Source organism: Bubalus bubalis, chromosome 6 (assembly GCF_019923935.1).
Source record: "Bubalus bubalis isolate 160015118507 breed Murrah chromosome 6, NDDB_SH_1, whole genome shotgun sequence".
NCBI lineage: Eukaryota > Metazoa > Chordata > Mammalia > Artiodactyla > Bovidae > Bubalus > Bubalus bubalis.
In genome coordinates this window covers 85,795,121-85,817,269 of record NC_059162.1, presented here as the reverse complement: position 1 = coordinate 85,817,269, position 22,149 = coordinate 85,795,121, and the positions used below count along the sequence as shown (strand labels likewise).

General features: G+C 37.1%; 1 protein-coding gene and 1 non-coding gene across 6 annotated transcripts in view; both read left to right on the top strand.

Moving 5' to 3' along the window:
• HOOK1 (hook microtubule tethering protein 1) overlaps nucleotides 1-19,443 on the top strand; it is a 73,683-nt gene extending 54,240 nt beyond the window's left edge. For 4 of the 5 annotated variants that reach the window (XM_025288608.3, XM_044944915.2, XM_025288607.3 and 1 more), the window contains 10 exons: nucleotides 55-142; nucleotides 227-287; nucleotides 2,175-2,315; nucleotides 4,607-4,700; nucleotides 6,521-6,555; nucleotides 7,182-7,264; nucleotides 7,876-7,976; nucleotides 11,470-11,571; nucleotides 13,829-13,897; nucleotides 15,919-19,443. In XM_025288608.3, coding sequence (XP_025144393.1) covers nucleotides 55-142; nucleotides 227-287; nucleotides 2,175-2,315; nucleotides 4,607-4,700; nucleotides 6,521-6,555; nucleotides 7,182-7,264; nucleotides 7,876-7,976; nucleotides 11,470-11,571; nucleotides 13,829-13,897; nucleotides 15,919-16,089 — 945 coding nt within the window. In that variant the 3' untranslated portion in view covers nucleotides 16,090-19,443. The remainder of the gene's footprint in view (nucleotides 1-54; nucleotides 143-226; nucleotides 288-2,174; nucleotides 2,316-4,606; nucleotides 4,701-6,520; nucleotides 6,556-7,181; nucleotides 7,265-7,875; nucleotides 7,977-11,469; nucleotides 11,572-13,828; nucleotides 13,898-15,918) is intronic. The other variant, XM_025288609.3, reaches the window with a different exon arrangement.
• A 789-nt stretch (nucleotides 19,444-20,232) lies between these two features.
• TRNAC-GCA lies at nucleotides 20,233-20,305 on the top strand. Its single transcript has one exon. It is a non-coding gene; the product is annotated as a tRNA-Cys (tRNA).
• The last annotated feature ends 1,844 nt before the right edge of the window (nucleotides 20,306-22,149 follow it).

The window sequence follows — 22,149 nt, the reverse complement described above, 5'->3', positions numbered from 1 at the left end:
CATTGCTTTTGGGCAGAATTAAATATTTTGCTTATATAAATAATTCTTTTTTAGAGACTAATAGAACAGCGTGACACTCTGAAAGAAACAAATGAAGAGCTTCGATGTTCACAAGTACAACAGGATCACCTAAACCAAGCAGGTGGATTTTGTTGCATTTAGAAAAGGTTTTTTAATGTTAGATACTGAGATGTTAATCTATTTTTTCGTTGCTGATATTGTTTAGATGCATCTGCTACAAAAAGTTATGAGACTCTTGCTGCTGAGATTATGCCAGTGGAATATAGGTAAATTTGTCTTTATCAATTGACAACCCATACTTAATATTAGAAATGTGAATTCTTTTCATAATTTTCTAAGCCTTTATTTTTCACTTTATGAGTCATAGAGCTTGAAAATACTTTGTCTCATCTGCTTATACTTTCTAAATCATATTGTTATTGCTACTATAGCAGTTTAAAAATTTACCAGAAATAAAATTTCACTTACTAGCTGAATAACATATTCTGGTTTTTTGTAATATGACCTTTATTGTGTAGAACTTATTTTTCTATCCTTAAACTCTTCGGTATCACTTTAAAATGACAGTTATTTAATGGATAGGAATTTCCTTTCTTAAACTCTGGAAAACCTTTTTAATACATAGTTTTCAAATTCCCAACAGTGAAACAAAGTAGGAGATGATCTGTCAATTGCAGGACTAGTAAGCCAGAGTTAAAATACACATTTTAAAGGTTCCTCTTGAACCAACTTTTATTTTGGTATTTTATTGCTGTGTTTACTTCTAGGTATTTGACTTACCTGGTATTTTTATGGTCTTCTTTTCCTTTTTGTGGCAACAGTTTTACTTATTAATTACTTCACATCCTACTCTTTATTTATTACTGAGATATAATTCATGCATTTACAAATGTGCAGTCTGGTACTTTTTAGTAGTCACAAGTTGTACAACCATCATCGCTATCTAATTCTAGAACATTTTCATCCTCCCCAAAAGATACCCATTCCTGCCTCCCCTCCAATGCCAGCTCCAGGTAACCAGTAATCTACTGTTTATCTCTGTGGATTTGCTTATTACAGACATTTCATATTTGTGGAATCATACCATATGTGGCCTTTTGTAGTTGAATTCTTTCATTTTGCATAGTTTTTAAAAGTTGTTGATTTTCAGTTTGTTCAGTTTTTTTGCTGTTAAGATAGAGCTCCTTACAAGCTGGGCTGGAAACTAACTTGCACTTTTAGTTAGTAATATCCAGTGATATTAATCAGGAGAAGGCAATGGCACCCACTCCAGTACTCTTGCCTGGAAAATCCCATGGATGGAGGAGCCTGGTAGGCTGCAGTCCATGGGGTTGCTAAGAGTCGGACCTGACTGAGAGACTTCACTTTCACTTTCATGCATTGGAGAAGGAAATGGCAACCCACTCCAGTGTTCTTGCCTGGAGAATCCCAGGAATGGGGGAGCCTGGTGGGCTGCCGTCTATGGAGTCGCACAGAGTCGGACACGACTGAAGTGACTTAGCAGCAGTAGCAGTGATATTAATCACTTAAAAATAGTCCTATGAGCCTATATTTTTAAAGTTATCATGCTGGCATTCAGAACAGAAATTGAGATTAATTGAAATTAGTTGTTTTTGGGTAATGGGATTTAGGAGGGCAGCAGGTAGTAGAGCATTATTTTTAATTTAACACCATTCCTATCATTTGCATTTTTAAAAAATATGTATGTATATATACCTTTAATAAAATATTTTCTAGAAACAGAATTCTAAAGACAGTCATTAGCATAAAAGGATATTTAAAAATTTTAGGCAGACTGTAATTTCTTAAATCTATTGCTTTTTCTTCATATGTTTTTTAACGATGTGCTGTATATTACTTTAATGTGAATAGTTTCTAAATTATCAAAAAAAATAATTCATATTATCTCTTAGAGAGTTGCATAATAAACATTTATTGATCTATAATCTTGTACCTTTAAAAATTTACTATTTGTTTTTTGAGACATAGTGTTAGAGTGTACATTTTTTTTAAAAGAAAAGCTTTTAGAAGCTTTAGTAACATTTCAAAATGACAGCTGTTGAGTAGATAGAAATTTTCTTTTTTAAAAGTTAAAGAATTTTTTAAACTCATATTTAAAAAATTTAAAAAGAAATTTTGATTTTTAACATCAGGGAGGTGTTCATTCGACTGCAACATGAAAATAAGATGCTTCGATTACAGCAGGAAGGCACTGAGAATGAGCGTATTGAGGAACTGCAGGAGCAGCTGGAGCAGAAGCACCGCAAGATGAATGAGCTGGAAACCGAGCAGAGGTGACTGATGCACTCCTTCCTAGTCGATGATCATAGCCATTTAATTACCTGGCCACAGAATCGTGACTCACAAAGGTGGAAGATGTCATTGTAGTTCAAATCATTAGGATTTGTGCAAGTTTCAGTTTTTGTTTTTTTCATCTCTCACTATCCATTATTTTTAGCAGACTTTGTTAAGCAGATTGCTTATTCTTGAATTTCATTCATATGTCTTCACAAATGACAGAATATTTAACAAATGAATAAATGGCAATAAATGGTTTTCAACTGGAGTCCGGTGCACAGATGGTACATAGATTGTGGAATCAAATTTGAATGCCACCTTTACTTAACCGGGCATTTACTTAAATTCACACTTAGTATCCCAGATATAAATTGGAGATGGCACCTATTTGCAGGTTGTAATGAAGATTACAGGTAATGTGTTTAAAACAGATGGTGTACTTATTTGATACCAGTGAGGTGCTTAAAATTTATAAATATTTTTAAAAAATTATGTTTAGGTGGCGCTTGGGCTTTCCTGGTGGCTCATTGGTAAAGAACCCACCTGCCAATGTGGGAGATGCGGATTCGAACCTTGGGTCGGGAAGCTCTCTTGGAGAAGGAATGGCTACCCACTCCAGTATTCTTGACTGGGAAGTCTCATGAACAGAGGAGCCTGGCAGGGCCACATTTCATGGGGTTGCGAAGAGTCAGACACGATGTAGTGACTATACTACAACACCAACATGTGGTGCTTACTAGTGAGCTTCTAAGCTCTTTTTGATATTAACTCCCTGAAATTCTTATAACTCTATGAAGTAGTAAGTGTGATAATCTCATTTTATGAACAGGAAACCGAGGGTGCAAGGACGTTAAGAAACTTGCCCGAATCACACAGCTAGTGAGTTCTGGACCCTGCCTTTGAACCTTCTGTCAGTCAGACTTCAGAGTCTGTGCTGTTGCCACTGTTGCTATCCTGCCTCTACAAATAGCATACTGGCAGTAAAAGTATTTGGATTTGTTGGACATACCTTTATTGGATCTGAGAGATCACTAGGAATTTTAGACACTTGCACCTTGTCTGTCAACCTGTATATGTACTATTATATCAACTGTAGTTAAAAGAATAATAGCATTTTAGCTTCTTGAAGAGACTATTGAAAGTGAAATTCGCTCAGTCATGTCCAACTCTTTGTGACCCCATGTGCTATACAGTCCATGGAATTCTCCAGGCCAGAATACTGGAGTGGGTAGCCTTTCCCTACTCCAGGGGATCTTTCCAACTCAGGGATCGAACCCAGGTCTCCTGCATTGCAGGCAGATTCTTTACCAGCTGAGCCACAAGGGAAGCCCGAAGAGACCATTAAATATTGCTAGTTTATATAATTCAATATCAGCACTGGAGATGCTAAGTTTGAGCTTTTAATACAGGAAGGTAGACATGTGAGTAGGTAATGATTATGTAATATATATAACAGTGGAAATATGTAGTATTATAGTGGGCAGGGGATGTTTTGTCATATACATATATATGAAGAGAAAGACAGATACTAATTGTCTTGCTGGTAACTTCAGTAGAGGTAATGATTAAGCAAGGTTTTAAAGAATGAGATTTTGCCAAGTTAAAAAGCTACACTCGTTGCTAGTGCCAGGCTCTTTAACGTCATGAAGAAATGGTTGGAAAAATGGTGGCCTTCCTTTTCTTGCAATACCCTAGGAAATCTGAAACAAGAAACAGAAACCTAGTTTCCATTCATTAAAAATACAACTGAAGGAAAACTGAGCTAGTTTTCTAATTTTTATTCCAGTGAGTTCACTGCAGAAATGTTATGCTTTTTAAACTAACTCATTAAGGTACTTTAAACTTTTAAATGTGGGCATATATGCTTTTAGGATAAAAATATCTTTTTTAAAAGAATATTTCCTTGAAAGTAGTTTACTGTGCCATATATTATATCTAGCCACAGGTAGTTTTTCAGCTTTGGTTGTTGCTATTAAATGCACACTCTGTGAGTTAAATTGCATAATGCACCTGGCTTCCCTGGAGGCTCAGCAGATAAAGAATCCGCCAGCAATGTAGGAGAAGTGGGATTGATCCCTGGGTGCGGAAGATCACCTGGCGGGGAGCATGGCAACCCTCTCTAGTTTTCTTGCCTGGAGAATCCCAATGGACAGAGGAGCCTGGCAGACTATAGTCCATAGGGTCACAAAGAGTTGGACACAATTGAAGCAATTTAGCATACATGCACGAATCCTTAAGTACTTTGACTTTCAGTACAAATAAACACATGTAACCCATCTTATAATAGGCTGAGCAAAGAGCGAATCCGAGAGTTGCAGCAGCAGATTGAGGACCTCCAGAAGTCTTTACAAGAACAAGGCTCCAAGTCTGAAGGTGAAAGTGTAAGTAACTTAAAAATTATGATACTTCTGTTGTGGATGGACTCTCTGTAATTGGTCCTGATGCCCAAATTAATCTTATATTTGAAAATGCTACCCTTATCATTGGGGGGTGCCCTTAAATACTGTATATATCTGCATAACAGATGCAGTGACTTTGCCAATTTGAAGCCTATAAATCAGTAATATGGGTTGGAAAGTGATTTGTATCTGCTGTTCTTCAACAGCTACCCCTTAGATTCATGTAATTCCTGATTGATAGCATGCTACAATTGAACCTTCACAGTAGTGCTGGGATCCCAACAGGACTGGCCTGAGAAAAACCCTAATAAGAGTAATTAGCAGTCAGAATTGAGGAAAAGAGAGAGTGAGAAAGCGATTTCTACCAAAAGAGCACTCAGGAAATAGTAGATCACACCAGCCTCCAAAAAAAAAAAAAGGACAGAAATCTTAAAGCAGTCTTGAAGTACATTGCCCCTTAATTCTTCCCTCCTTTCCTACAGACTCATGGCCTTGCCATTTCTAATGGTTTTTATGGTCAATAATTGTGAGGGTATAGAGATAAGAGAACCTAAAAGAGATCATACAGTGTAACTGAGTAGACATAGCAATGTTTCCCTAGTTTGATTTCTGTGCAGAGAAAAAAAGAAGTAATAATTGAGGGAGAATGTATTTAACTAAAACAACAACAACAAAAAGGAAGGGTGTGTTAGGTAGATTTTGATTGGATAGAATGTTAGATGACATACCTGTATTGATGGGGGAGAAAACTATGGAGTGAGAGTAAATAAGATGAAAAGGAAGATTGAAAGGGTTGTTTCCTTTCTGTCTTTTATATGCTTTATATGATTTTCTCTTTCTTCCCTGGGGGCTTGGAAAATAGAAATTGTCTCATGCATGGCGGCATCTCATATGTGCATATATACGGTATTGTACCTCTCTAATACAAATTTTGTTAAGCCACAGTAGAGAATATTTTTAAAATGGGATCATTTTGGGGTAGTACATTTTGGATCGCAGTGTTTTAAAGATTTTAAATTTATCACTATAAAAAAATTTATTGGAGAGCTTTTCTGGTGGTCCAGTGGCTAAGACGCCACATTTCCACTGCAAAGGGCATAGGTTCAGTTCTTGGTCAGGAAGTTAAGACCTTGCATGCTGTGTGGTTCGGCCAAAAACAAACAAACAAAAATAATTGATATCAAAAATACATTTCAGATTATATATTTCAGACTTTTCAATCTATTTGGTAGATGATTCAGAACTACTATTGCCACTTAAATTCCTATTCTTTTAAACAGAAAATTTTGTGTTTAAAATTTTTTTTTAACAAAATCCAGTTGCTTCATTTTGATGTTATCATTAGAAGTGTTTGCATTTAATGGTAAGGTTTTATTATAGAGATGATATAGTTTTTTAAGTCTGTTCTTCAGTGAAGGTCTAAAATCTTAAATTTTATATTTTAGATGGATAATTCTTTAGATGTTTAAATGTTTGATACTCCTCAGTATATCACATTCAGCTTGCATTTGCTATTTTTCTTCAAGTTAAAATTTTACTTTCATTGTATTTAGAAATATGAAGCATTTTTCTTTCTACTCTTGCACTAGTCCTAATTTAATTTTCTGTTCTCTTTCCTGTCTTCTTTGAAGTAAAAATATACTTAAAATTTTATGTTTTGAAAGTATGTTATTAGAAATAAAATTTTAAAAACATTATTTTATATAATCCATCTTCAAAAGGAGGTAAAGAGATTTTGATGTCTGAAAAACTTACCTTTGTCACAATAGTTATCTTACAGCAACTTTTTCTAATTTTTATAGTCCAGCAAACTAAAGCAGAAGTTGGAAGCTCATATGTAAGTAAAACTGATACTTCATTTCAAATGTGAGAGGGGAAGGATTTTACTTTAAAAGGTTATTAATACCCTTTTCTGATTTTGTTTATAAAAAGTAAAAACCCTGATGCAAACGAATGTTCAGCACTGTTACCAAAATGTGAAAAGAAAAACATGGTAAAAGATTCAACCTGCCTGCTCGTGATCCCAAACTTCTATATTTTTCAATTGCTAGTGTCATTTGAAGAATTTACAAAACAGACAACTGTCATAACTAGGTTATGTGGAAAGGAAAAGTGAAAGTGTTAGTCTCTCGGTCATGTCCAACTCTTTGTGACCCCATTGTAGCCCGCCAGGCAATGTGGGGTGTTTAACCTGTAAAATATTTATTTTAACTTTCTTAGGAAAGTTAAGGTGGCTGGGGAAAAAAAAAACTAAAATTTTTGCCATTCACCACGTGTCAGGCAGTTTGCATCCTCACAACCAACCCTTAGAATACTTGCCAGGGATTATTACCATTTCACAGATAAGGAAATTATGAATCAGAAAGTGACTTGTCCATAGTCCACAGATGTTATATGGCAGAAAGCAGTTTTCATTCTTAGGTCTCTCTGGCTCCAAACCTCCATGCTCTTTCCATTACTTAGGGAAAAACTAACAGAGGTCCATGAAGAACTACAGAAGAAACAAGAGCTCATTGAAGACCTCCAGCCAGATGTAAACCAGAACGGTGGGTATTTGTAAAAACCTGAATCAGACTTTATCTAAAGACTTGCCTTTTTAGTTGAAGGATGCTAGAACTGTGTATATAAGTCTTTGGGCAATGCAAAGATAAATACGTTGCAAATAAAAATCATTGATAATTTTCAATGATTTAAGTAATTAATAAATGATTATATCTTAAAGCAAAAAGTAAATCTATAAAATGAACTGAATGATATATAGGAGTATCAAACATTGTAAAATATAATAGAATTAGTAATTTGGAGGTGTAAATAAAATTTGTAATCAGATTAAAATGAGCTTCAAATATGTAGAAAGAACATTTTACTTTGTGATGGTTGTGCTTAAATTATAAGCTGTATTTGCTCATTGAAATACTTGCTAGAAAGGAGAAAAATAGGTTGGGAATGCAGATTATTGATATTTTTGAGAAAAAATAATACAAAATAAACAGGGATGTCTTGGGTATAGTTCAAAAGTTTTAGAGAATTCACTATAAAGAAGGAATAAAAGATTTCTCTCAAGTTCTCTTTATCAGTCTTTAGAAAATACATGTACTCTTTTTATGTGAGGAGGGAGTATTTCAAATTGGTCATGTCTCTTTTATTTCAACAATAGTACAAAAGATCAATGAGCTTGAAGCTGCTCTTCAGAAGAAAGATGAAGATATGAAAGCAATGGAGGAAAGATACAAAATGTACTTAGAGAAAGCAAGAAATGTGAGTGGCTTGTCTTCCAGCATTTTGGTCTTTGTGACTTGGGTTCTAATGGGGTCCATACCCCCCTTCATAGATCTATGTCACATTGCTTCGCTCCTTACCACCCTGCCTTGTCAGTCAGGTCCCTATTTGCAAGGCAGACATATTAGCAGTATTTTAAGGCTCTGCATAAAATTCTCTTCTTTTATTCAGTAAATAGAAACAGGTACAATAACTGCACATGACTTCATAGGGACAGTTTAAATGTTGCAGTAACCTCACTGGAGAAAATGACTACTGTAAGTAACGTAATCTTTAGCTCTTACAGTTAACATTTGCCTTTATGAAAACTGAGCTTTGAAAACGTGTTTAACTTGTTTTAGCATTGTCTATATTAGACAACTAAAAACTGGTCTACTGTCCACCAGACTATTCTTTCCCTTATTTCATCAGATCAGATCAGATCAGTCACTCAGTCGTGTCCGACTCTTTGCGACCCCATGAATCGCAGCACGCCAGGCCTCCCTGTCCATCACCAGCTCCCGGAGTTCACTCAGACTCAAGTCCATTGAGTCAGTGATGCCATCCAGCTATCTCATCCTCTGGTCGTCCCCTTCTCCTCCTGCCCCCAATCCCTCCCAGCATCAGGGTCTTTTCCAATGAATCAGCTCTTCGCATGAGGTGGCCAAAGTACTGGAGTTTCAGCTTTAGCATCATGCCTTCCAAAGAAATCCCAGGCCTTATTTCATACTTTTTCTTAAATATTCGTAAGTACTGTTTTCATAAAATCTTTTACTTCCGTGAATATATTTTTTTCATTAACTGTGAGTATTTTCAAAGAATGTTATTGTACCTGCAGCAACAGGTAAACCCCATGACTTTAAGGCTTAACAAGGTAGGAGTTTACTTCTTGATCAGTGTGGGAGGGGCTCTACTCTGCGCAATCATGCAGAGTCCCAAGCTGACGGAGGCTCAGCCTTCTTCACTATGGAGTTCTCAGATTCACTTGACATTGTCCAGCTATGGATTGGGGAAGACAGCCAAGATTGCATGGGAGATACTCAGTGGATCAGGTGTAAACCACTTCCCTCTCATTTCATCGGGCAGAATTCAGGCACGTGGCTGCTCCCAACTTCTAGGGAGGCAGGCTTGTGAAACATCCAGGCAGACTGCCACAGTTCAGTGTCTCAGTTAAAAACAAAAGTATAAATGCTTTCAGTGAAAATATATTGTAAGGTTCCCAGAGACAACTGCTCATAACCTTTTGGTATATTTTCTTAACAGTGCATTTTTTTCAATGCCTATTATCTCTGTGATTGTTTACCATAATACAAACACACACTTGGTTTGTATGATCATATCACATGTGATTTGTGATCATATGATTTGTATTTTTAAACTTAATGTTCTCATGTTATATAGATATAATTTAATATTTAATGTTATGCTAAGTACTGGGAATGCAGCGGCAAAGAAGACACTTTGTATATGAAGCAGACTACAAAATAAAAGACTCGCTAGGTAATATTCTTTCAGTTGAGTGGATATATCATAGTTTACCTAGTCGACATCCTATTGTTGGAAAAATTTTGTTTCCATGTCTTTTTTTTTTTTGCTCCTAAAAATAAGGCTACAGGCAGCATATTTATATAGAAAGTTTTTCGCCTTATTTTGGTTTATTGTCTTAATCTCATTCCTAGGTTTATCTATCAAATAAAATTATTAGGTCAAAGTATAAGAACATTGTTAAGATGCTTGAAATGATATTCCAAAAGTATTATAACTACTTAGATGAAGCAGTGACAATGAATCCCATCTTCTTGCCATCATCAAATATTGTCATTTAAAAAACAGCTGCTTTTTTGGTAAATATGATTTTGTTTTTTACCCTTATGCTACTTCAGGGCAGAGGTTAAAGTAGTACCATATGTATATAATCGGAGAAGGCAATGGCACCCCACTCCAGTACTCTTGCCTGGAAAATCCCATGGATGGAGGAGCCTGGAAGGCTGCAGTCCATGGGGTTGCTGAGGGTCGGACACGACTGAGCGACTTCACTTTCACTTTTCACTTTCATGCATTGGAGAAGGCAATGGCAACCCACTCCAGTGTTCTTGCCTGGAGAGTCCCAGGGATGGGGGAGCCTGGTGGGCTGCCGTCTATGGGGTTGCACAGAGTCGGACACGACTGAAGCAACTTAGCAGCAGTAGCAGCAGCATGTGTATATAATAGAAAACTCAGAAAATATAAAAAAGTCACAACCATACTTTTAGCACTTAGAGGCAACAAACTATTAATGTGTTCTTTGTAATTGTGATTTGAACACTAATATATCTGCTTTTATAATGTGTACTTCTATGGGAGTGTCCCCTGACTCTGGTGAACTGTTGTAGCCCCATCTGCCATAGTGCCTGCCGCATTTAGTGCTCAGTAAATTGTTTTGAATGAACCACAGTAATTTTTAGGGATTATTACCTTCTAGTCTTTTTTTCCTTAAGTTCTGTAAACATAGATGAAATTTTCTGAATTCATTAAATTTTCAGTTCAGTCACTTAGTCGTGTCCAATTCTTTGCAACCCCATGGACTGCAGCACACCAGGCTTCACTGTCCATCACCAACTCCTGGAGCTTGCTCAAACTCATGTCCATCAAGTCAGTGATGCCATCCAACCATCTCATCCTCTGTTGTCCCCTCCTCCTGCCTTCAGTCTTTCCCAGCATCAGGGTCTTTTCCAGTGAGTCAGTTCTTTGCATCAGGTGGCCAAATTATTGGAGTTGCAGTAAATTTTAAATCCTTTAAAATAGCTTTGTAATTAGATCAAACAAATGACCTTATTATTGGAAACTTGTTTTTGCTTGTAATTTACACCTGATATTTCTGAGTTGATTTTCCACCATAGTAGGAAAACACCTAGTAAACTAGGTGACCACCTAGTTTAGTCCACTCTGAGCAACATCTGATCAAACTTTGTTTTTACTCAACTTGTAGTAATTTACATAGCTATAATTGAGTACTCTAGAATTTACACACAAAATCAATACCTATTATATTGATCTTATGTATTGAATTACATTTAACTAGATAATGGTGATAAAAAAGATTATTGCTAAGAAATTTTTGTTACTCTTAACCGTGTATATTCAGCAGATTGTATAATTATTGAATTCATTTTAATTAAACTTTAAAAAAAATTTTAATTTATCTGATATAAGTCAGATAAATGTTTAAAAGGGTTATTTCAAGGCTTCAGTGCTCAAAGCTTTATAAAGCTAAGTAACTATTTCTGAGTACTGTGTCTTGAAGAAAGGAAATTTGATGTGGGGATGTGTATCTTCTTATTTTTAATATTGAATTTCTTTAGAATGTTATTTTTATTATTCTGCAGTTAACTCTTGGATCACTTTCTGGATAATGTTCCACTTTATTTACACTAATTTTATGGACTGTGTTCATATTTCAGTATTTGACAAAGTAAACATAAGAGATTTGTTTTGTTTTCTTTCCTTTAAACAGGTAATAAAAACTTTAGATCCCAAATTAAATCCAGCATCAGCTGAAATAATGCTACTTAGAAAGCAGTTGGCAGAGAAAGAGAGAAGAATTGAGATTCTGGAGGTAAAATTTCCATATGCATTTATCCCCTCTTAATTCTGTATAATCCTAATAATTAACTGCTGTCAGCATTTTCCATTAATGATCAAGTTTCACAAGAACTTAGAAGAGTAGCACATTTTAGCACTCAGTATGGTTATTACAGAGCATCTCACTAGCCCACAAGATGGGCCTTTCCAAGCTTGTGTACCCTGCCGCATTGTATGTCTCTCTGTCTGTAACAGCCAGTCATATAGCTAGTCCTTCTTTCTAGTAGAGTTCTGCTATCATGCTCCTTTTAAAACCAAAGGATGGATGAGAGTTCATTTTTTTAAAAAAGAAACAAAGCTCATCTGGCACCCTACTCCAGTACTCTCGCCTGGAAAATACCATGGATGGAGGAGCCTAGTAGGCTGCAGTCCATGGGGTCGCGAAGAGTCAGACACGACTGAGCGACTTCACTTTCACTTTTCACTTTCATGCATTGGAGAAGGAAATGGCAACCCACTCCAGTGTTCTTGCCTGGAGAATCCCAGGGACGGGGGAGCCTGGTGGGCTGCTGTCTATGGGGCGCACAGAGTCAGACACGACTGAATGACTTCACTTTCACTTTTCACTTTCATGCATTGGAGAAGGAAATGGCAACCCACCCCAGTGTTCTTGCCTGGAGAATCTCAGGGATGGGGGAGTCTGTTGGGCTGCCGTCTATGGGGTCGCACAGAGTTGGACACGACTGAAGCGACTTAGCAGCATCAGCAGCAGTACTCAGTTAACGAGATTCTTCTTCCCTTTTCTTTTCCCTGTAAGTCAACTAGGAAGGTTATGTTTTAGGGAAGTGTATTCATTTATCATTTTCTTTACATTATTTCTGATCCATTAGATAGAGTGTGGTAAAAATATTTAAAGACTTGAAGACTTTAATATCCAGCATGTACACCAGCGTTATGGTGGCACTTGCTATAAATGCTTGTCCGGCCATGTCAGGCATTGTAAAAAGCACTGCATAGAGGCCCTCTCGGGAGAAATACTATTCATTCTTCAGGATCTAGTTTGAATATCTCCTCTTTTATAAAGCTCTCCGTATATATCTTAGGCACAGTTAGTGATCTCTCCATAGTGACTCCATGTTCTTTGAACTCATGAATTCATTCCATAATAGCATCTTTCTTTATGACGTGTTAGAGTGTCTTGAGGACAGGGGCTATATCTTATATCTCTGTACCCACAGCATTCAGTATCACATCAATCAGAGGCCAAGGTTACAGCTTTAGTGTTAATATATGTTAAAGTTATCACCTTCCTCTCTAATTGTCAGTCTGTTCATCCGTAAAATAATGGGACTTGAACTGAATGATTGCTGAACTCTAAGTTGCTCTGATTCTTCACTTCCCAGTGAAAGCCCATGAGCCGAGTACACCAGTGTCGTTGCCTGACATGCAGCTCCCTAACAGCTGTGATGATAAAACCATGCCTCTAATACAGGGCTCTGAGGAAATCTTCAGTTAAGACCCTGCATATGGACTTTTAATTTATGGATGCCTATCTGTATACACACTGCAGAAGTAAAGAGCAGAAAGCTAGTGTTTATAGCAGAGGTTATTCTGTCTGCATTCTCCTTGGGCAGTCCTCCTGGAGTGCATGTGATCCAGAAGAGCATCTTACCTCCTTTGTTTCCTGTATGCTTTTTGTTTCATGAGCATCTGTAGGAACATTCAGATATTTTAGATTATAACATTTTATGTGAGTCAACTATACCGGGTGCTCAACAAAATTACAAAATCCGCTGTACTAGAATAGTTAAGAAATGCATGTCAGTCTCTAGGCAAACAGATAGGGCCACAGCCAGTCTAGTATACAGTCACCAAGGATTGAGACAGAACAATTGATGCTTAAGCTTTACAGGAAATTTTAAAAGATTTTTCGGGTTATTTTTCCCCACATCCCTTTTCTCCTTAGTTTTGACTCCCCCACAGGTGCAGCTCTGTTTTGTCACAGAAGCCAGTGGTTACTTTTTTCTCTAGATAGAATCGCTCAGTTTTTGTTGTTATTGTTCAGTATCTGTTCTTCCAGTTAAGTTCCTAGATTTATTAGTCAGTCTTACTCTTTCCTAAAGGTGTTGGGCATATACTCTCCATGATTCAGCTTTACATTTTGTCTGCCGTATGTGCCTCCCAGCATATTCTTCACATTCTCTTGATCATGAGCATAATGAAAAAGTATCCATTTTTAGCAGTTTGGGTTTATTTCTGGGATATTAAATAGTCCTCGTATCTTTTTCCAGAGTGAATGTAAAGTAGCAAAATTCCGTGATTATGAAGAAAAACTCATTGTTTCTGCCTGGTATAATAAGGTGAGTTGAAATTTAGCCAGTGATTGGATGTCTTGAACCGTGCTCATCAAACATTTTGACCATGAACCATGGAAGGAATCAGTACAAATTAGTACATGTTCCTGTTTATGCACAGTTGAACAGAGTTAACCTGACTGTGTGTTGCACTCAGGTATTTTGTTGTATGATCTTTTATTTAAAAAAAACAAAACTGATCATAATCCAAATTTACTTTATATTTTATTTTAATGTCCTTAGTTGATTCTGACTTTTTCAAAACCACTAAATTGATTTCATTACTCACTAACCTTTAAATTAATGTACATGAAGCATTCGTGCAATTCATAAACATTTTTTAAATTGCCTCATTTGAGCTAAAGCAGTTAATATGTTCTTCATAAAGGGTTTCTGTGGAAGTACAAATATCTGTATAATGTAAAATTAAGTGTTACTAGTGCTCAGCATTTAATATCCATAAAGCTGATCTCAGTATGCCCTTTATTGTATTTATTTGTTTTAGTCCAGACACTGCTCTTCAAGAATTATCTGTCTGTCCTAACAAAGAAAGTAGTATAAAGTAATTTGAAACGCATTTTATTTTGTTACCCTTAGTGGGATGTTTTCAAGAGTAGCATTTCTTGATGTATATGGTTCTTTTGGGTATTCTAACCAGCTAGCATAGATAATAACACAGCCATTGTCGACCTTGGCTGCTGCTGCTGCTGCTGCTGCTAAGTCGCTTCAGTCATGTCCGACTCTGTGCGACCCCAGAGATGGCAGCCCACCAGGCTCCCCCGTCCCTGGGATTCTCCAGGCAAGAACACTGGCGTGGGTTGCCATTTCCTTCTCCATCAACCTTAGCTACTGTGTATTTATTGATAGTATGGGAGAGTTTCGGACTCTCAACCTGTGAACCCTGTACTTTATCACGTGGAGCTGGCTCTCCTTCCTCAAACATGCCTTCTTCTTTCATGCCATCATACTTTTTGTCTGTATTCTTTGCCTCCCTCCTCTGTTTGATAAACTCTGCCTTAATTTAGCAAGACCTTGTGTGAAATGTTCCCAGCACCTTCCCTCATGGGTTATCCATCCTAGTTAAGATCAGAGACGATCTTATTTATTATTTTCCTTGTTGCTCTGTGGCCTCTTGACACATAAATCAGCAAAGATACTAGAGCCAAATAATGCATTATTTAGTCATTTCTCAGCCTGTGTTTTTTGAGCATTTAAATGGCAACCCACTCCAGTATCCTAGCTTGGAAAATCTCATGGACAGAGAAGCCTGGTGGGCTGCAGTCCATGGGGTCGCAGAGAGTCAGGCACGACTGAGTGACTGACACTTACAGTATGTACTCGTTACTAGTGAAGCTGTAACTGGAATGTGGTCTAGTGAGAGAGGAGTAATGACCTTCCTTAGTAAGGAACGCAACAGCCCACAACTACAGTAATTTGTCATGTACACATTTACAGCTAGACCATAGTAAATTTGAAGTAGTCGGTTATTCTCAAACTTCAGCATGCGTCAGAAGACTTGTTAAAATACACTACCAGACTTACCTGCAGAGGTTCTTAACTGGTCAGTCTGGGTAGAATCCATAAGTATAGTTTGCACTTTTAAATTCCCAGTGGTGCAGATATTAATCCACGGGCCACACTTTAACAACCATTGATCTGAGCTATTCTCTTGTGCTGTGTCTGCTCATAGTGGCTGGAATAATGGCCTGATACGAATGTTTGCCTTGGAACTTTTTTTGTTGTTTTTATACTTAAGCTTAATTTTAGAACATTATTTTAAGTTATTGTTTTTAAAGATTTCTAATGTAATGGATTAAAATAGAGAAACTGGGTTTTATGCCCTGGTTTTCTCCTATCTTAATGGGTATTATCATGTGCAGATTAGCTTCTGAACTCTTATTTTTCTCTATAAGAAGTGAGGAAAACACCAGCTTTACAGGATTGTTTTGAGGATTAAATGACTTTGTATAGGTGGAAAGCACTTTGCAGACTCTAAATAGTCATGTTATTTGTTTATTTTTGTTCAGAGTCTAGCATTCCAGAAATTGGGGATGGAATCTAGACTCGTGAGCAGCAGTGGTGCTTGCAAAGACACGGGGGCCTGCGCTCCTGCCCGGTCTTTCCTAGCACAGCAGCGCCACATCACCAGCACCAGAAGAAGTCTCTCTGTTAAAGTTCCTGCTGCGACAACTGATTAAACCGCAAAAGAACACGTAAACAGAAGTGCCCTTAAAATGTTTTGTATCTTTCAACTAACTGCAAGGTTGAAAAGAAGTGTATGTTTCTGGATAGCAGCTTTTTTAAAATCAAAATGTATGCAATTAATCTTGCCAGATTAATATGGAAACAGAGTTTAGAAGTAGCTATCTGGGGGAGCACGTGTGAGTAATTGGAAGATATAATAAGGTAAACATCTCAACATTTGTCTTTGGAGAGTATTATATTATTTCAAATTGACTTAGTATATTTTAATGTTCTCAGTTGTAGCAGTAACTAATTTGCAATGTGTAATCAGTTATATGCAATTTAAAACTACTGTTCTGGTCCATATAAAAATAGTGAACAGGTAGGCACCTGGAGAACTATGCAAGAGTTATATTTTTTGATTAAAAATACACAGATATTATATCTGACCTCTCATTCTGTCGTTGAATGGGTATATTTTATCATGTAATGGAAAATAACATTTGGAAGATTTGACTATATTGAAATGACTTCTCCATAGTAGAGTGATTATTTGGAAATGTTGCAGATTTAGACAAGGTCATAGTTCTCATATGTACTTACTATAAACAAAGGCTTCTGTATAGCATGCTTGAAATGTTAAGGGTATGGACTTTGACTTTAAGAGATGACTTTCTGACGGGAAGCAAGCTGAAAAGTATACTTTGTGTGAAATGCCCACACTATTTTTAATATAATTAATGAAGATTACAATTATTGCTTTAAAGCATAAAATTATTATTGTTTTTAAGTGAAAAATTAAGAGGGCTTCTCGTTAAAAAAAAAAAAAAAAGATAGTAGTTTACCTCTTCACTGAAAAGAGAGTGTACAGTGGTAGAGTGAAGGGTCAATTTGGAATAAGTTTTACCTTGTTTACTAATTAAGAAACCTGTCTTGGGCTGAGTTTATGGTATTCAGTTCATTTCTGCCCAAAGCTCTTTTTCTCAAAGATGTTACTCCATTATTTTTAGTCATTTTTAAGAGTCACACTTTGGAATTTTAATTTGAGTAAAATCTGTGCTGTCCAATAATGTAACCAAAAGCCACCATGTGGCAAATTGATTAAAACTGAAAATTCAGGTTGTTGGTTTCACTAGCCACATTTCAAGTGCTCAACAGCCACGTGTGGCTAGTGGCTACAGTACTGGACAGTGCAGATGTAAAATGCAGAAACCTCCAGTGGACAGCGCAGTACTTGATCTTTTTATAAAAACCTGGAAATACTCGATGTTAGAACACAAAAATGAAAAAAAAAAGAAAAATGTTAGGACGATATCAGATATGAAAAGGAATTGAATTGTGATGTAACCAGCATCTTACATTCCTTTCAGTTGAATACCTTGTGTTGTGACATTCACAGTTAATTTTTCCAGAGCTGTTCACAGTTACAGTACCGATCAGCACATGTCTAGAGCAGGGGCCAGCAGACTTTCCATAAAGGGACAGATGGTCGATATTTCAGTAAGTGTTTTAGACTTTGTGGGCCATATAATCTATTGCAAATACTCATCTCAGCTGAAAGTATAAAAGCAGCCGCCATACACAATATGTAAATAAAATAGGTGTGGTTGTATTTCAGTAAAACTTCGCAGAAACCAGCAGTAGGCCAGACTTAGTAGGCTTATAGGCCTCTGTTAAAGATTTTATTCTTAGCCTCTTAGCCTTTTTGTTTTTTTGAAAATACGAGTATTGTTCCATTTATAGTATTATTCAGATACTTGGTTTTTAGATTCTATACCAGTAAATGTTTCTAATCACTGAAGATGTAAGAATTTAATACTCTGTTTGGGTCTCTGAGATTAGGGAGCATCTGCCAGGATATTTTGTTTTATCAGGGTTACTTCTTTTGACTACCTCTTAGATTTTGGTGTTCTTTACTGGTGGTGCAATTATGTTGTTGGGTTGCATTTTCCTATATTTTTATAGTCTGTGCTTGCCTGTGGCTTTTAGTGAAATGAAACTATTTTAGCATGCTAATTAAAATTTTCCAAGTATTATAGCATTTTGGTACATTTTGGTCAATGTAAGACATCTGCTCCTTTAGTGTTTACTACTTGCTGTAATTGAGATTTCAGAAGCTCTTCAAGCTCCCTTTTAATGAAATCAGTTCTAAAACATCAATTTCAATAAATTAGAATTTTCACAGTCCAATTGCTTATAATTTTCCAGTTATTATATTTGAAATTTCTAAATAATTCATGCAATTTCTAAATAAGGATGTGAGGCTAGATTCTTTTTTCCTAAATAGAGAGAAAGCAAATTTTGTGATTTATCACTTTTCTAGTTGATAGAATTTAACATGCTCAATATGTATTTATACTCATAAATTACTAACATAATTTAAAGTTCTATATTATTGTGATTATTATATGGAAATTCAGGAACTGATCAGAAGTGAGAGTCTTTTCCACATCTGGTTAATATAGTGAGATTGACACCCTGTGGGTGGTAAAGCATTATAAATATTCATCTTGAACCATGATTTATACATGTTTGTGTTGTGAGGCTTGAGTGCATATTACCAGGGAAGAGAAATTCAGCATTTATGTATTTGATAAGGAATTGAATGTCCCAGTGATTATAAAGTAAAACCACTTTGGGAATGATCTTTAATTTTCAGCATTTTCTCTAAGATTAATAATTCCTTTATCTTTTTAAAATAAAAGTGTGTATACATATGACAGTGATGTTTATCCTCTGCTTAACTTACTGTAACGCAAAATATTTCAAGTTCATTGTATTTTTTCAATGAAGAAGACTGTTGAACTAATGATTTATGTCATAATTATGAATTATGATTAAGAATTAATGTCTTGTCTAGAAACATTAAACTGAGAATCCCTTGCTAAGATGCCCTCATCGTTAATAACTGGAGTGCTAAGTTGAATGTCAAATAATACTTCTACTTCTATACCTGTTTCTACACCTCTGGCCCTATGGGATGGCTTTTAGGCCACAATATTATCTGTGTTAGGTTCTCTGTATGTGTATTTAATGAATAACATTCCTATGTAAAAATGTGTGTATGTGGTTTTATGCATACATTCATATTGTGAATCTGTACATTGCAAAGAAGTAAATTTGTAAAGCACAACCCTAAAAGAAAATAGTGTGCAGTTATTAAACTTGATGTATCTTAAATGTAATTTTTAGTTTATAAAAGGTTCTTTCTATTTTGTATGGCAAAGACTTTGACACTTAAAAAATAGAAGTGATACTGGATTTATTTTTGTAAGTATTTAGGATATTATTTTAAATAAATGATTGTCCAATATGATGGTTGTCAGATGTTTTAAGTAAATAAACTTTATGATTCTGTGTCTGATATGTATTTTTAGTGGGTACAAGTGCACATTTATTTGCTGCTTTAAATAAAAAACTTAAATATTTAGACTGGTAAAGAAAAAATAATTGCATTCATTCTAATTTTGTTTTTCATTTGAATTTTTTTGGTGAATGAGAAGATGTGTAAAAGTGATTTTTGATGTATCATTTATGTCCCCAATTTGCATTATCATGGACTCTAGAATTTTTTTTTTGCAAAATCTGATACTGTCCTTTAATATTCATTCTTCTCTTCTTTCTTTAGTCACAGAACCCCATACTTTAGCTTGTTACATTTACCAAGGGGGAGGCATGGGAAGGAGGTATGGATTAACTACTTGCCATTTCCTTTGTGGGGCTTTCCAGGTGGGGCAGTGGTAAAGAATCTGCCTGCTAATGCAGGAGTGCAAGTTCGATCCCTGGATGGGGAAGATCTTCTGGAGAAGGAAATGGCAAGCCACTCCAGTCTTCTTGCCTGGGAAATTCTATGGACAGAGGAGCCTGTGGATGGCTGCAGTCTGTGGGGTCATAAAGAGTCAGATATGACTCAGCACAGCACAGCAGATTACTTTGTAAAACTGGGTGGGCCATTTAACTACGTTCTGGCCAAAGAGATGTGAATAATAGTGATGGGTGCCTAGTTAAAGAAAGGGCAAGCTTTCCCTAGTTCTCCCCCTTCCACTCCTTATCTAGAATGCCATGTGCCTGAGGGACAGTGCAGATTAAGAACATTTCTGTCATCAAAGAAAATCCTATTGGACAGCTCTACTCTAGATATCTCTAGATATCTGGCTTCCCTGATGGCTCAGAGGTTAAAGCGTCTGCCTGCAATGCAGGAGACCCGGGTTCGATCCCTGGGTCAGGAAGATCCTCTGGAGAAGGAAATGGCAACCCACTCCAGTATTCTTGCCTGGAGAATCCCATGGATGGAGGAGCCTGGTAGGCTACAGTCCACGGGGTTGCAGAGTTGGACATGACTGAGCGACTTCACTTTCACTCTAGATATCTAGGTTTATGTACATACTCTACAGCTCTCTGAGGTTCCAGATTATAGGGGATAACAAAAATATAATGAAGTGAAACTTCCAGGCATCACCCTGCACACAGTGACATGTTCAGGAATAGAGCTACGGTTGGATCCTTAAACTAATTTTCATGGTGAAGTGCTCCATTCCCTTGCCCACCTAGGCTGCAACAACTTGCTATCAATAAGTGGTTAAACATTGTAAATTAGATCACTTGTCTCGTTTCAACTCAAATTCTAAGATAAAACGAGAGATCTATTTTTTTCTGTAACTTTCAAAGTCTTTTTCCTAGTGACCTTAATGCAGTCTACCTTTTTTTAAAAATGTGTCTGTCCTGCTACACTAAGTTTCTTGAGGTCTTTGGCCATATCTGGTTCATTTCTGTTTCCCCCACAACACTTGGCACAGTATCTTCCACAAAGTCAGTAAATATGCACTAGCTGAACGAAAATTGCTGATGCTGGACAGAATGTTTTCTTTAGAAATCCACTCTCAAGATGCTCGAGGACATCAGGGCAGGGTATGTTGGAAGGAGTATCTGAATAGGCACACAACCCTCCACCCATAGATTTGATAAACTTCACAAAACTAGAGACTCCTACACACCAGGTGACTAAGCAAATACCCACATTGAAAGAGGTGGAAATGGCTGAGCCACCCTTTCCATGAACTTCATCATCAACAGCATGCCATACAATTGGCATTTGGGAGGAAACTGTCAACCACCAGCTTCAACTTGAGTGAAGGGTTTGGACCACACATCTAGCATCCCAATTTTTATGGCTGCCTCCTGAAGGACTGGCTTCTAATCCTCTGGGAGCTGATGGGGCCTGGTCTTTGCTTGTTCCCCAAGACCTCAAGGAACTATAAGGTAGTTTTAAACTTGTGCAACACTTGCCCAGCTCCTTCCCCTTGGCTAGGTGCTGAGTGAGCAGGCAATAATACTCAGGTCCCACCTGCATCCTGGAAGGGGTTTGACTGCTCATGTCACTGGCTTTCCCAACTGCTGTCTGAGGATTTGCCTTCTAACCAGCCTGCATCTGAAAGCTAATGTTAGTGTTATTCGCTCAGTCATGTCCGACTCGTCTCAGCCTCATGGACAATACCCTACCATACTCCTCTGTCCATGGAATTCTCCAGGCAAGAATACTTGAGTCAGTAACCATTCCCTTCTCCAGGGGATCTTCCAGGGATCGAATCCAGGTCTCCCACATTGCAGGCAGATTCTTGACTGAGCCACCAGGGAAGCCCCCTGGTGCTAATGGGTATTATCTGGGGGCTGAACTGTACAGTCAATGTCCTCACTTTTCCAGCTGGCTATCTAAGGGTCTAACTTGCCTTTCTTTGGGAGGCCTGCATTAGTCCCCCAGGGTTAACAGAGAAAGCAACAATTCTGAATGGCCCTGCATGCTTTTCCCATCACACTCCTCAGATCACTCCAAAATACTCAGCTCTCAGCTACACTCTAGGAGGAGTTAAATTGCATACTGGTGCTCTGACTTACAGTTGCTGCCTGAGGATCTGATTTCTAACTTGCCTGTCTCTGAGAGCCTGCAGGACAGGCAATGACCAGTCTACTGGGAGTTTAAACAGGTATGCAGGCACTTTCTGCAGCTCCTACCCTCCTCTGCTTGCAACAGTGATAAAATCAAGCTCCCAGCTTCTCCCTAGAGGGAGTTGAACTTC